The sequence below is a fragment of the Amblyomma mixtum genome, chromosome 2 (assembly GCF_055824585.1).
Source record: "Amblyomma mixtum isolate Tamu chromosome 2, ASM5582458v1, whole genome shotgun sequence".
Lineage (NCBI taxonomy): Eukaryota > Metazoa > Arthropoda > Arachnida > Ixodida > Ixodidae > Amblyomma > Amblyomma mixtum.
Window position 1 is genome coordinate 230,861,248 of NC_143013.1, and position 15,347 is coordinate 230,876,594.

A 15,347-nucleotide genomic window follows, 5' to 3' on the forward strand; every position below is an offset into this window, starting at 1 on the left:
CATTCTTCACCACGTGCGGAAAGTCCGGGAAGACGTAGACGGCACAACTGTCAACGCTAGGCCTGTGCACCTTTACTTGGTCCTTGTAGCAGCAGCTGCGCGTGATGGTAAAGGCCTCTTATCTGAAAGAACAGAACATTCACTGTCAAAAGCAGCGTCTCGCGTCAGTGTCACAGTCAGCTTTAGCGCGACGCGCTCTATTGGTAACACCAAAATGTATAACATCCAGTTCCTTGTTTAGAGCAAGTCAAAACATACCCTAGGACCAAACGGACGTCGTCATGGGCACTTCTCCGCACGCAGTAGATGTAGCAAAAGGCAGAAGCAAACAACTAATAGATAATAAATAACAATAGATAATAATAAATAATAGGGCACCTTTCCTGTGATTACAGCTTTTGTCACACAAAACTTGTTGTGGGATCACATTGATGAAGCTGCCGCCCTGGTATTTTTTTTTTTGTGAAAATCTGTTGATGTAACTAAACCAAAAACTTAATCAAGATATAATATGACACTGCTTCTTACCTTCTAAACCGAAAGACCGCCGCATGTTGTGGTTCCAAATGGCGCCACCACGCGTGACTCCACCGACCAGGAAGCCGTAATGTTAGCCCCGCAGTGTTTCCTGAAGCTCAATCGTAGCAAGTGCGCAGGCTTTAGTTTTGTTTCTGGATGAAAATCTCCAAAGGCTTGCGTCCATTTTCCTGCGAGAAGAATCAAGGCAGGGCACAAATTTTAGAGCGCAGTAATATATCTACTTCCCCACAAGTGGTATTTCTAGAAGAGGCCGTAGGGCAGTGCGTTCCCACGTCAATCGAAGGCGGGTTGCACGTTGTAAAGCAGCGCTGGCCACCTAACGAGCATGTCAGCTGTGCCCCAGAGCCGGTTGGTTGTTGGCCTCAATGGCACATAGCCACCGTGGGGGATTGGCCACGGTTCGCTGGATACTAATGGAGGAAATAAACGTTTACCTAACTATGCGACGCAGGCATTGGTTAACACTGGACTGAAAATAATGCAATTTAGAAATATAAAACAAAGAGTTTCCCCTGCCGCGGCGGCCGAATTTAGATGGAGGCGAAATTCTAGAGGCCCGTGTACTGTGCGATGTCAGTGCACGTTAAAAGAACCCCAGGTGGTCGAAATTTCTGGAGCCCTTCACTACAGCGTCTCTCATAGCCTGAGTCGCTCTGGGACGTTAAACATCCATAAACCAAACCAAATAAATAAAATCTCCTTGGCTTTCAAGTATAGTCATGGAGGATTAGGTGGGGCGTTTATGGACGTGTACCCTGGCTTTTGCACCATAGCAGAGGAGAACCAAAATAGAAAAGGTTAAGCCCTAATCGAACTTGGGGGATCTCCACATACGTTCTTCTCAGAGAAGCAAACCGCATACGGAGGCTCGGCGTTTACTCTGCTAGGCTACTGACCCGAAAGACGCGGGTTCGATCCCGGCAGCGGCGGTCGCATTTCGATGGTGGTGAAACGCTGGAGGCCCGCGTACTGTGCGATGTCAATGCACGCTAAAGAACCCCTGGAGGTCGAAATTATCCGGAGCCCTCTATGGCGTCCTCCCTCATAGCCTTAGTGAGCTTGGGACAATAGAAACCATAACCAACACCAAATCGCGGACCGGACAGGCGAAATAAGCGGTTGCCTCTGCGCTTGCCAGACACCTCGTCTTCATTCGAAGAACAGCGCCTTTGGTGTTACTACAAAGCCTCCCACCCAGACCACAGGTCAACAAATCGAAAAAGGGAAAAAATGTGATGCAGAGTGAAAGGAGAACATTAAGGACACTATAAGCAAGGTATTACATTACAAGCGGTGAGGAACAAAGAGAGAGTAAGCTGTCCTCTAGCGTACTCCTTTTTATAAAAAGGAGTGTGTTAGAGGACTGTTTAATCCCTTTGTACTACCTTACAGGAGTATTTGTGTACCTACAGAGAGGCGTGTACCTACAGATATCTGCAATGCAAGTTTGTATACAAGTTGCAGTCCGATGCCTAATCTAGTCGGAATGAAAGTGGCACTTCAGAAGCCCGCGGCTGGGCGTAGCCAGAGGCTGGCGAAGTGCAACGGTCGGACAGGCGAGAACGCTGTGTAGCACGATGGGGAGCATAATTCGTAGTGCTGGCGGCAGCTGCCAAGGCGAGAAATGTCAAGACGCGGCATGCACGTCTTAGAAGAGGATTGGTTTATTGGGGTTTAGCGCCCGAAAGTGACTCAGGCTATGAGGGACGCCGTAGTGAAGGGCTCCGGAAATTTCCACCACCTGGGGTTCTTTAACGTGCACTGACAGCGCACAGCACACGGGCCTCTAGAATTTCGCCTAAATTCGACTGCCGCGGCAGGGATCGAATCCGCGTCTTTCAGGTCAGCAGCCGAGCGCCGTAACCACTGAACCACCGCGGCGGCACAATCAATTCAAAACTGCTCCCTTCAAGAAGGCATCGACACCGCGCAAAACTTCATCGAGGGGATCAACATGGTCAGTGAAAACGGAGTGCGTAGTTATTTTTTGTCATCGATCTCGAGAGGCTAAACGTCTTTACTACCACTCGGAGGCACGCAGCCGCGCCGCGGCGCTGCGGTGCGCCGCCGCCGGCAGCCATGACTGAGGTGCACGTAGCAGACGAACTGCTCCGCAAGCATGTTTCCTTCGCGTGCGGCGTTCAGAACGCCGTTTGGAATCCGCGTGCATCGGAAATTCGGCCGGTAAGTCGCCGAGCTCTAGAGCCGCACGAAACTACGTCGTAAACGAATGCCAATTTGACTGGGAAGCTGCGCTTGTTAGCGCTGCTCGAACCGGCCGAGAAAGGCGCAGCGACGAAAGTTGGCCGCGTGTTTAGTTCCCCTCGATTCTGGGATAGAAGCTCGGATGGCAGTAAATGACAACAGCGCATCCGTGAAACCGGAGAGCCCCATGTACTTCAAGCACATTCGCGGGGAAGTGATCGGTGACTCGGCGTCACTCGCTACGGCGGCCGCGGTTCATGAGCACACCGAGTAAATGTCTGACAAAAGGGGCCGGTATTATGTCTTGTGTAGGTGTCCTCTGCACACAACGCACGCACATGGCCGCGGACATCGAAAGCCTTCGGCTGCGTCCGCTTATCTGTTTTCTCAGCCGGCGTCCGCTTCGGCGGACGCGGTTGTTGCTGCGACGCGCGTGTTTTCTTTTATCTTTCTTCTGATCATTTAACTCTCCTCTGTCTGCACGTGGCAGCGGTGGTGGCTCGGCTGGAGCCAGTTGGCAGGCCCGTGCAATTTCCTTTCACCCGTCTCTCAGTCGTAACAACAACGACATCGAAAGCCTTCTTACCGCTCTGGAGCAGTCGTTCTTCTGCACAAAGGTGGTCGTATAGATTGTCACAACGGCTACTTGTAAGGCAGCAGGCTGGGCTAGGTAGTTGTTCAGTACAGTGCACGCCATGTTGACAAAATTCGACGCGAGAGTACCTGCTTGCTTACACTTGATAGCCCGCGCTTTGTCAGTATCCTCTCTTTTTCGGGTGAGCATCTGACAACACAGCGCACGGTGTAAAAATTTGTGAGCTGTTTTGGTAAGGATCGGGTTTGCCATGCAGCTCGCAAGCCATGCAGTATCACCCTGACGCAAGTGCAAATTTCACCATCCGCGATAGGACGCCGCCTTGGTGGCCACGATTCCATCGAAAAACGAAGAGCATGCTCCAGTAATTCAAGCCCCAAAAAAGTACGAGGCCACCTCTTTTCATTCAACATATGTAAGCAAACTTTGGGGGCCGACCTGCGTTTTTTTCAGGTTGCACTTTGTCCAAGAATTTTGCAGGTGAACCTAAGATTAAAGTATGAAACGTTATATCACGGTCAGATATTTAGTGCAGCTCGGAAATCAACGGCTCTGCGCAGATACACAGTCCACAGTTATGCAAGGAGCACCGCAGACGCGCCGCAGCTGTCGAGTGCAGCCGAGTCACCGATCACTTTCCCGCGAGTGTGCCTGAACTACATGCGGCTCTCCGGTTTCACGGAAGCGCTGGTGTCATTTGCTGCTATCCGAGCTTCTATCCCAGAATCGAGGGGAACTAAACATGCGACCAACTTTCTTCGCTGCGCCTGTTTTCTCGGCCGGCTCGAGCAGCGCTAACAAGCGCAGCTTCCCAATCAAATTGGCATTCGTTTACGACGTAGTTTCGCGCGGCTCTAGCGCTCGGTGACTTACCGGCCGAATTTCCGGTGCACGCGGGTTCCAAACGGCAGTCTGAACGCGACACTCGAAGGAAACATGCTTGCGGAGCAGGCGTTCGTCTGCCACGTGCACCTCAGTCATGGCGGCCGGCGACTGCGCAGCGCAGCGCCGCGGCTGCGTGCCCGTGCATCCCACCTATAGTTGCTTCCGAAAATACCATCCGCATTTACCAGCCGTCGCCGTAGCTCAGAGGTAGAGCACCGGACGCGTAATTCGGAGGTCGTGGGTTCGGATCCCACCGGCAGCGTGTGGTTGTTTTTTCTTCTGCTTTTCTAATCAATTAGCTTTAAGCGATAACATATTCAGTAATATTCTAAATTGATCAACACCACAAAATAAATAAATTAACAAAATCCCCTGTGCCCCTTGGTTTCTGTGGCTGTTGGCTTTTTTCATATCCGTATTCTAGGTGCTTTCCCCCAGGCAATCGCAAGAAACAGGGAGTGGCTCATGGCCAAAACAGAGTAAGCGAGGCGCTTATCGGACCAAGTCAAGGATTGTTGTGCCATCAATTTTAGCACGAAAGGACGTTCACGAACCCGACCAAGAATCTTGTGAGCTCATCGCCGCGACGACTCAAAACAGGTTTTTTGCGCTCGCTCCCCCTCTTGAGTAGACAAAGAATGTCAAGCCGTGAACAGAAGATGGTTGGGGAGCTGCAAGGATTCCAAGAAAACTTCGGGGAACCTGGAAGAGCTCCCAGCCACGAAGAAAAAGAGTCTCCGAGTGTTCTGTGGTCCTCCGATTGTTGTAAACCGGATCCCGCTTCCGACGCGCGCGCTATCGCCCGTGCACAGGCGCCGATATCTGACATGCACAAATATCTGCGCCCCTCTCGCGCGTCGCGCATGCGCACACAGGCTCCAGCGTACTCCCGTGGGCGTAGGCGCTTCGCAAGTACGCCTAGGATGTGTCTATCGAGTTAGCGTATAAGAAGCCGCCAACTTTGATGAAGACCCCTGTTGAGAGCTCGCCCGTTTGAAAGGGCCACTGACCAGGGTCCGGACATTTTTGAAAAACAAGCCCACTGCATAGATGAGGCATCGAAGATAACCTCTAGAGCCATGCCATGCGCGCATGGCATGGCTACTAGAGCCATGCCATGCGCGCCCCGAAAAGCTGCAAAAATTCAAATCAAAGCCGGTTCGTTCTTTCTTTCAACAAAAACGTCCCCGCCCCACTACTCTGAACCCCGTTGACGTCATGGGGGTTACTTTCGCTAAAGGCACTCCATTCGTGCATCGTTCTGACTGACGGGAGGCGGTTGGGCGTCGCCTTGGCGTCGCGTCGTCTGCACAACGCTTTCAGCAGCGTCTTCTGTTTTGCAAACCGCATGAAGGAACAACAACAACAACAAAAAAACTGCGGAGGGAGCGTACGGCGACAGCCTTGAACCCTAGCCATAAAAAGTAAAAAACAGTAAAACTGAGTGAGTTGGTTCGCCGTTCGCCCCCCCCCCCCCCCCCCCCTTCCGCCGTGATCACGTCACGAGACGCTCTGCGTGCGCGCTCCCTTCTCATTTTTTTTTCTTCTATGCAAGCCCCCCAAAGCAAGGTTTTAATTAGTAGTGCAGCAGAGCCTTTCCCTCGCTCGCCCACTTGACCTATCCGCACAGGCACCGCTTATTCTCCGTGCATCTTGCGTACGCCTTGACTCCAATGAATGACATGGGCTTTGGAGCGGAGAAAAGACACAAACACACAGAACACAAACACGCATGGAGAAAAGCAAACGGGCGGTTGCCGGGTCCGCGCTTCGCCGTGTGTTTCGAACAGAACCGACTTCCGCCCCTCCGCTCGTGAAACGGTGGGGAGGCCTAAAAAAAAAAAATGAAAAGGTGGCTCGCTAACTGGGAATGAAAAACAGATGTATGAAAGCAGCGAAACACCGCGAGGAGACCCAAAGAGCAAAACAGAGTGGGTGTTAGGAAACCCGCAGCACCCCCCCCCCTCCCCTCGAATAAATCCAGTAGCAAAAACCAAGAAAAGAATTCTATTCAAGGCAGGGCCATGACGCAGCCGTGTGACGCACTCCACAGACACCACGCCTCCGGCTAACCTCGGAGAAGTAAGGGGTGATTTTGCCTTGCGGAGCCTACTCGACGAGGAGCGGGAGAGAAAAATCTCGAGGAGGGAATGGAAGGAGAGGAGGCTCGCTCCAACTTAGGTAGAGAGTGTTGTCGGCCTGAGGGTGGTCAGTGGCCCTTCAAAGAGCAAGAGGTATTCGGCCCTTTGAGACCTTGACGGTGCCATTAAGCCCCAAGGACACTGGACAGCGTCCGAAGCGCGCGACGCGACGGCATTGTTCACAACCCTCGCGACTGCGGCGCCTGGGGTAAACGAGCCATCGGCGCAGTAAGCTCCTAACCTAACAGGCAGTTTGGTGTGGAAACAACGCAGGGCATGGGAGCAAGACGAGACACTGGCGCCGTCTTTGTACCGGTGCGTTCCGCTTTTCTTGGGAGTGCAGTAGAAGCTAGGCAGGAAAGGGAAAGAGAGAGGCGTTGCCCCTTCGGTGCTGTTCACTGTTGGGCTCCATAAATTCCCCCCTTTCACCCCTCCGTAGCCCTAGCCCGAACTATGAAAAACCCACTCCCAAATGCATGGGGACAAGAACCAGTCTCTTTCCCTTTCCTGCCTAGCCTCTGGGGCATTGCTTGCCCTGCAGCGATGGTGCGACTGAAACCGAGTGAAAAAAGGCTTGTTTCTGTTGGACAGTATGATGCTGGATGGCACCATATCAGCTGATATCCAACAGAGTCTGATATCTGATGTCGGTGACGTACGCTGCCCCTCCTCCCACTCCCCACGAAACCGAAAATTGTTCGCCAACACTGTCTCAGTGTTCGACTTGAGAGCGTTAGCTACGGGAGCTTCAAGTGTTTACTTCGGAGAGCTCAGCAAACGTGGAAAAGACAAAATCTGGACATCCGCGGATGTTTCCGGAAATATCCCTTAATGATGATGATGCCCATGTTGGCAACACGTTGTTGTTACCAGCCAAAAAAAAAATTCACAGAAAAAAAGAACACCAATGAAAAGACGCACTGCACACCCACACCTGCAGTCACCAAAGCCTCTTGGCTTGAGTCCACCAGTGTTGCTAGCGTGCCTAGGTGGTTGCAGTGTCCATTTCACGCTCCACTTCCACAAAGCCCAGTGCTTCAGGGAGGGTGGCGCCCTTCTAAGTAATAGGGTGCCTTGATGTCCGCGCGCCTCAGCTTTCAGGGTGGGGACACCCTTTGTGTACCACCTCGCGCCGCCGTTTCCCGCTCGCAGCGTCATGTTTTGTCCCACGCGCCGGCCCCGTACAGTGCGCCGTGAGTGTGGCATCGTTTGTATGCGGTTACGTGGCGACTGGAATAATGGGACTGAACTACGCAGTGCATAGTTGTTTATCTCGTGGCAACAATATTCTGCCACTTTTGAGTGTCTATTATGCGCGGAGCAGTCGCTCACACTACAAGACAATCGAAAAGATGTGACGGACTGCTGCGTTCTCCAGTCGCTGGCTGCACTGAAAAAGGACAGCGGTTACTCGGACTTCATTCGCATTCGTAATTAGAGTACCGGGATCGCTGAATTCCGTTGAATTAAGCTCAATTTATTGTTCGGACGAAAGGACTGTTCACAGGGCCCCAATTTTCTCGGCTATGCCAGCAGCGCGGAGGATGACCTGCCAAATATAAATATTTCTGCGTAGTTAACGCCCACTTTTTCAACATTACTTGAGATTTCTTCGTCTTATTACTGCACCATATGTGGAGAATTCCACGAAGCAGTGGAAAATTTCTCTTCCAAAAGGTCTGCCGCCACACTGCTATCAGGTGTACAGCTGTGACCTGTCTGAAACCTGTTGGTCATACTTAACTGCTTGTTCGACAAAAGAATCATGCATGCGGTTGAGGTTTTCTCTGAACATGTACATTGATACGATGAGACGGCGTTTTGCTGATTCTTAGTTGCTAAGTAGCCTTAAGGCCCGTTCACACTTGCGAGTCGCAGAGGTCGCGCGACTGTTTTGGTCGAAAAGCGACAGTCGCAAACGGTCGCCTTGGTCGAAATGCGACAGTCACAGGCCAGTCGCTCGCTGCTCGATTTTTCAGCTTCGCGACTGCGAGTCGCAAACCGCTGAACCAATCAGCGGCGCTTCGGAAGTTGACGAAAGCGTCACCTACATCCGGTTGTTCATTCCCGGCGGCAAGATCAAAATCGGCGTCACACCAGCGTGGTCACTCAAAAGATGGAGTACTCCGCAGAGCTGCTCATCAACGCTGTGCGCGAGTACAGATTTTTGTATGACAAACACCACCCCGAATTTAAAAACCGAACTAAAAAGGACTGCACATGGGAAGAAATTGGAAGACTATTCGGCTTAACCCGTAAGTATCCCGCGTTTGTTTTTTAGATGTGCTCAGTTCGTATTGTTGTAGCATGCATGACGAGGGCAGCATGTTTTTCCTCACAAGAGCGCGTGCTCATGTTTACACACGATGAAAACATATTCCGAACTCGATTTTTCCTTCTACCGCTTGGCGTTCGTCCCCGTTTCGCTCGAAATCGGAGAAGACTAGGGCCGAGACGTGTGTTTTTACGCTCGCGTAAAAGCGTGCATTGTGTGCACGTAGACACGTGCGTTGGCTACTGCGAGGACAGTGTACGCTCGGCCTCTTATCTTTTTTTCTCTCCCCGCGCCTTGTGAAACGCTTGCTCAGGTGCAAGTTATTATCGCTACGCACTTCCATGCTCACCCAACTGCGGTACTTCGACGACAGCACAAAATGTGCACATGCGGAACATGCACGTGCATCAGCATCTCCATGCAGCACAAAGTTCTAGAGATAAGCCACAGCAGTGATTACTTGAAAGAAGCAACACTTTGAGCTTTCAGGCACAGTCAGACAAAACAAGCTGAATGCACAGCGTTTTTTGAATGATGATTATTTTATTTGCCATATATATTCATGAGAACGTTTTTATCTTCCAGGCACCCAGGCAGAGAAAAAATTTAAAAATTTGAAGGATATCTACATTAGGAAACGCCAGGAAATAAAAGAAAAGCAGAAGAGTGGAGCTGGGGCGGCAGATATCCCTACTGTGAAATGGCCGCATTTTGAATCCATGATGGAGCTCATGGAATCTTCACTGCAGCCTGCACTGTGAGTTTAATTTGCTGGTGTAATGAGAACTTTTGCAACACTTGATGTAGAAATACATGTGAAAAAGAGAACAGAGCCAGAGCAAGCATAATGTGACTTTTACAAGGCCAAAAATATGGTAGTTGAACAACACGGGCATCTCATAGAGCACTGCATTGAACAAACAAAGTGATTGTTGGGGTAGTCTAAGCAGAAAGGCTAGTTTAGTGTTATCAAACTATATGCTTAGTGCCTCTAGCAGTATTCTTGTTACATATCTACACTGCTAGCAACATTAAGCTGAACGCTAGGATTTCTTTTGCTAAGGCAGTCAATGTCCAAGTCACATGTTTACAAGTCACCCTCTCATCTGTGCCTCAGTGCATTGAGCAGTAGTACTGTTATCTCTGCGTGTAATCAAGCAGCTGTATTTGCTTTCATGAGAGTGGATCATGAAATGTTGAACTACATAATTTGTTTTTCCAGAGTCCTATGCAGTACAGAGGAAGATGGTACAAGGTGAGAAACAAATAGGCCACTAAAAAAACAACTAATCTTGCGCAAACAAATTTCACAAGCAACTGCACTTGGTTATTCAAAAAGTTCATTCTGGTGTAAAATATGTACGTTAATTTCTTTTCAGCTTTGTCCATGCTGCTTATGACGGTGGTGAAAGGTTAGTGACAAAAAGGAGGCTTTTTAGGTACAACCTAAGACCTATACCGCATGGTATGGGCCTGCCAAGGCAACATGGAAATAAACATGATAAATGAACTGCCGATTGAGCAGCTGGCCAACTTAGGCCTGTGGAGATGGATCGTGGGCACCAGTCATCGTCAGGTCTCCACAAATATATTCGGCTGGACGTGCTCAGCCAGGCTTGGATGGAACAGCGCTGCGCCGGCCTTGCAGTTAAGCAGCCATGAAAATCCAGTCTGCGCGTGCTTGGCAGGCGTACTGGGACAGTCGTAGTCTTCGGCTGCCGGACCACGATGGCACGCTTCAGGGCCCCCCCTCTAGCGATGAAGCCACGAGCAAGGTGTGAATGGCGAAAAGCGGATAGGCTTGGCGCAAATCGTACGCGACGAGGACTGGCACGGTCGGGAGGGAATGCAGCGGCACAGTTAGCGATGACGTCGGTGTCAAGATGAGCAGGTTTAACACGGTCAACTGAGATTGTGTCCTGCTGGCCGTTGATGAGCAGGAGAAAGTGCTTAGGAGCACGCCGGAGCACTTGGTACGGACCATCGTATGGTGGCCGTAAGGGCGGGCGTACGGCGTCGTGGCGAACAAAGACGTGAATGCACCGCTGAAGGTCGGAGGGGACGTGGACACGACGGGAATACTGGCGTTGACGTGGTGGAACTACACTGCTCATAGCGCTACGTAGGCGGTAGGCGTAATCTGAGACGTCAGCAGGCGTGGGTGGTGAGGGCTCGAAGAATTCGCCAGGGACACAGAGAGTAGTGCCAAACGTTAGCTCTGCTGCACAGGTAGAAGAGTCACTGCGAAGTGCAGTGCGGAGACCAAGCAGGGCGAAGGGTAGGCGCTCAATCCATGGCGAAGGAAAAGCGGACGTCAGGTCTCCACAAATATATTCGGCTGGACGCGCTCAGCCAGGCTTGGATGGAACAGCGCTGCGCCGGCCTTGCAGTTAAGCAGCCATGAAAATCCAGTCTGCGCGTGCTTGGCAGGCGTACTGGGACAGTCGTAGTCTTCGGCTGCCGGACCACGATGGCACGCTTCAGGGCCCCCCCTCTAGCGATGAAGCCACGAGCAAGGTGTGAATGGCGAAAAGCGGATAGGCTTGGCGCAAATCGTACGCGACGAGGACTGGCACGGTCGGGAGGGAATGCAGCGGCACAGTTAGCGATGACGTCGGTGTCAAGATGAGCAGGTTTAACACGGTCAACTGAGATTGTGTCCTGCTGGCCGTTGATGAGCAGGAGAAAGTGCTTAGGAGCACGCCGGAGCACTTGGTACGGACCATCGTATGGTGGCCGTAAGGGCGGGCGTACGGCGTCGTGGCGAACAAAGACGTGAATGCACCGCTGAAGGTCGGAGGGGACGTGGACACGACGGGAATACTGGCGTTGACGTGGTGGAACTACACTGCTCATAGCGCTACGTAGGCGGTAGGCGTAATCTGAGACGTCAGCAGGCGTGGGTGGTGAGGGCTCGAAGAATTCGCCAGGGACACAGAGAGTAGTGCCAAACGTTAGCTCTGCTGCACAGGTAGAAGAGTCACTGCGAAGTGCAGTGCGGAGACCAAGCAGGGCGAAGGGTAGGCGCTCAATCCATGGCGAAGGAAAAGCGGACGTCAGGTCTCCACAAATATATTCGGCTGGACGCGCTCAGCCAGGCTTGGATGGAACAGCGCTGCGCCGGCCTTGCAGTTAAGCAGCCATGAAAATCCAGTCTGCGCGTGCTTGGCAGGCGTACTGGGACAGTCGTAGTCTTCGGCTGCCGGACCACGATGGCACGCTACAGGCCCAAAAGTACAGCAGGAGCAGAGCTTTGAAAGCAGTCTTTTTTTAAAGCGGTCTTGTTTAAACTGTTGCCATCAGCGAAAACAAAGAACATATTCATGGTGCCTTTGCACAGTCTGTTATCATGCTGCTGCATATTTATCCTTGATCTCTGGCATTGCAGCTCCACGCAGGCAACGCAGGAGGGGCATGTGGAGCTACTGCCTCAGGCCACTGGCAGCGATGCCGAAGGAGAAACCTGGGAGCAAGAGTAAGTAAAATTTGCAATACCCTGGTAGATTTTCACATTCTTGTCGTCCACCTACTTTGCACTAGGTTGTGTTCTGCTATAAATTGCACGTGCAAGAAAAGTGCCCTAATGATACTCGTCTTGCAGATGCAGTCCTGACGTGCATGAGCAGGATGCTGCTGAGCCGACACCTGCAAAACGGTACGTGGGCAGAGTTTCTGGCAAAACAATTACTTTGCTAAACAGGCGGACCAAGACAAGTTCTTTCGTCTAATGAAGAAAACTTTGTATTGCATTATAGGCCACGCACGTCGCAGAAGAGAACAACAGAAAATTCTGGGTGAGTTTTGCAATCTGATCATTACTGAGAGTGTACATGTTTGTGTTCCCAAAGTTGAAGGCATTTGCAGTAAGGTTAACTGTGAGACTGCGGTTTGTCTGTTGCTCTCCCTTGTCCAATCGCTTTTGCCCATGATTACCTTCCATGACGGTTGGTGAACTGACTAACCAGTTTGCACTACACTAAATTGCTTGGTCTGCAGGAATGCTGGCGATGACGTCATGAGGGCTTGTGTGAGCCATTTGGCTCAGATTAGGGAAGAGCGGCAACAGCGGCAACAGCAGAGGGATCCCATCGGACTTTTTTGTATGCTGTTGGACGCCCGCATGAGACTCATGCCACAACACCAGGCTGAAGACCTCATGCACAACATTGAAGTCATGACGTATAGCCTGCAGGTGCAGGGCAGGATTGAATAATTAACATACAGACTGTTCCGAAATTAAAGGCGCGCTGTAGAACGCTGCTCACAGCTAAACCAGTGAATTGGTTGAGCTCAAATTTCGTGCAGAAATGGCATTTGGTCGGCAGAATTGCTTTCTACCACATTTCTTTGAGGTACTTGCCTTAATCAATAAGAAGAAGTCGGATATTCCCATAGTTTGCATCAACGATGAAATGAAATGGGCCAGTTTCTCTGCGATTGTATTGGTGGTGTCATCTCGTTGTTGGCCATGGAGATTCGGCAAAGGAGGTGGGGCAGAGTTTTGTGGGAGGTTTTGAAGGTGCTCTACCCTAAGAAAGTTCAAACTTGGTGCAGTTTTGGCCAAACTAAGCCTTTTGTGGTCATTGATAAAGCAGTTGCTGAAAAGTCTTCAAACCTCCCACAAAAGAACCCCCTCATTTGCCTAATCTCCATGGTTGACCAACGAGATGGCACCACCAGTGCAATCACCGAGAGAGCGACCCATTTCGTTTCGTCGTTGCTGCAAACTATGGGAATATCCGACTTCTTCTTATTGATTCAGGCAAGTACCCCAAAGAAATGTGGTAGAAAGCAATTCTGCCGACCAAATGCCATGTATTTGCGATAATTGAGCTTGAACAATTCACTGGTTTAGCTATGAGGTGCATTCTATGGAGCACGTTTAATTGCGGAACACGCTGTAGTGTTGATGTGCTTTTATTTTTCATTAACTGCAAATGTTTTATACAAATGAATGTGCAATTGCAACTCAGTCATTTTTTAGGTTCCTTTTTTAAGCGCTACAATGTAATTTATAGTACTCAAGTTAACATATGCTAATCCAGATTTTATTGTATTGAACCGCAGAAGTTCCCATTTTTAGCCCTGTTTTACGTGACATGACTGAACTGTGATATTTTTTGTGCTTTTATTTTTCATTAACTGCAAATGTTTTATACAAATGAATGTGCAATTGCGACTTAGTCATTTTTTATGTTCCTTTTTTAAGCGCTACCATGTAATTTATAGTACTCAAGTTAATATATGCTAATCCAGATTTTATTGTATTGAACCGCAGAAGTTCCCATTTTTAGCGCTGTTTTACGTGACATGACTAAACTGTGATATTTTTTGATCCCAGTCCCTCATAGCCCGAGTCGCTTTAGGAAGTTTAAACCCATAAGCCCTCACCCAGCCACACTTTGTGTAAGGTTGGCTGTAGAATTGTAATACCACAGTCGAGTTTTCTGGGGCTTGACGTCCCAAAGCAACTCTATAAGGGACGTCATAGTGGAGGCAGGGATTGAACCTGCATCTTTTAGGTCAACAGTCTGGCACCGTAACCACCGAGCCACTGCGGCGACGTGACTGCCCTTAAAAGTACAAGTTGATATCGATGTGCCTAGTATTTATGTTCCTGTTTATTTTTTGTGATCAATGTGATTATGTGATATTTTTAAAATAAGGAACCGATAAAAATTACCAATGGCTTTTTACTTACAAACACTTGTGCAATCTTCATCTTCAACTACTCACTGCTAATGTTACTTGCACTTAATTTATGAATGACCTCACTTCATGCATTGTTCTTATGAAAGAAGCTCATATTTTCCCTCTTCATGTAAAAGTACCATCTGTTGCAAAAGTTTACAGTGTGCTATACCCTTAGAAGCAAAGGCATGGAGGAATGTCAACTTTTGCTACAGACAGTACATATTTTTATCAAGCAAAACATCATCTTGCAAGCACTTATTGTATAAAATAAAATGCACCATTGTGTAACCCACCTCTGGTTACTCGTGATTTCCGGTCACCATTCCATGTTGCCACGGTACTGCACCTGCCGTGACGAAGTGGTGCGTGAGCTTTTCACGTACTTGCTTGGCATGCCTGGGAAGAAATTGCACTCAAGTTATATTTCATTATCTTGATAAGCCAACTCCAGTGCTACATGTCACACAATGCCGAAATGCTCCGAGCCTCTGATGTGTACCATTATAAACGAGGACTTCTGAAACTGGGTTCTACAGAACCCTCTAGTTTATTGGGTTACTTTTTTCCTTTGAGATTTTCTGTACATAAGAAATCAAAACAAATTACATGAGGTTTAGTAAGTTGAACAAGTATGATTGACAATGCCGGACACCTAATGTATGCGCCTGTTTTGGTGGCACATGTAGTGCAATGATTGGAACAAACAGCTGTATAACAAACCACATACCGTGTTGCGTTGCAGCCTGTGAGCCTTTGAGCCCTCAAGGCCGAGCTGGAGTCGTCACTCCTCCAGCTTCCAGGACAGAGGCGGCCCTCCCAATCTTCAGCGTCGGCAGAGCCTGGCGGGCAGTACATGGAGGAGGATTCTGCGGACTCTTTAAGGAGATAGTTGTGCAGCACTATGCATGCACCAACATATCTATTGATGTTAACTGTTTTTGCCTTAAAGGGTCGCCGCAGAATCCTCCACCTCTGTGCCAGGATGCCAAACGCATTTTCGATGATGCGGCGT

The 15,347-nt window shown here is 49.8% G+C and overlaps 1 protein-coding gene and 1 pseudogene across 1 annotated transcript; both read left to right on the plus strand.

The window, feature by feature from the left end:
• The first annotated feature begins 4,319 nt into the window (after positions 1–4,319).
• LOC149362950 (uncharacterized) lies at positions 4,320–8,742 on the plus strand (annotated as a pseudogene).
• Positions 8,743–10,048: 1,306 nt separating this feature from the next.
• Positions 10,049–12,854, plus strand: LOC149362951 (uncharacterized). Its single transcript, XM_089568397.1, has 4 exons — positions 10,049–12,116; positions 12,243–12,296; positions 12,397–12,435; positions 12,638–12,854. Exons 1-4 carry the CDS (start codon positions 11,965–11,967, stop codon positions 12,852–12,854), a joined length of 462 nt encoding a protein of 153 aa, XP_089424523.1. The 5' UTR covers positions 10,049–11,964.
• The last annotated feature ends 2,493 nt before the right edge of the window (positions 12,855–15,347 follow it).

Bases quoted from the DNA above. Each gene is read 5' to 3' on its own strand.
- LOC149362951 (XM_089568397.1), top strand. From the start codon at position 11,965: ATGGTGCCTTTGCACAGTCTGTTATCATGCTGCTGCATATTTATCCTT. The intron at 12,117-12,242 runs GTAAGTAAAATT...CTCGTCTTGCAG, and splicing joins GGAGAAACCTGGGAGCAAGA to ATGCAGTCCTGACGTGCATG. The intron at 12,297-12,396 runs GTACGTGGGCAG...ATTGCATTATAG, and splicing joins GAGCCGACACCTGCAAAACG to GCCACGCACGTCGCAGAAGA.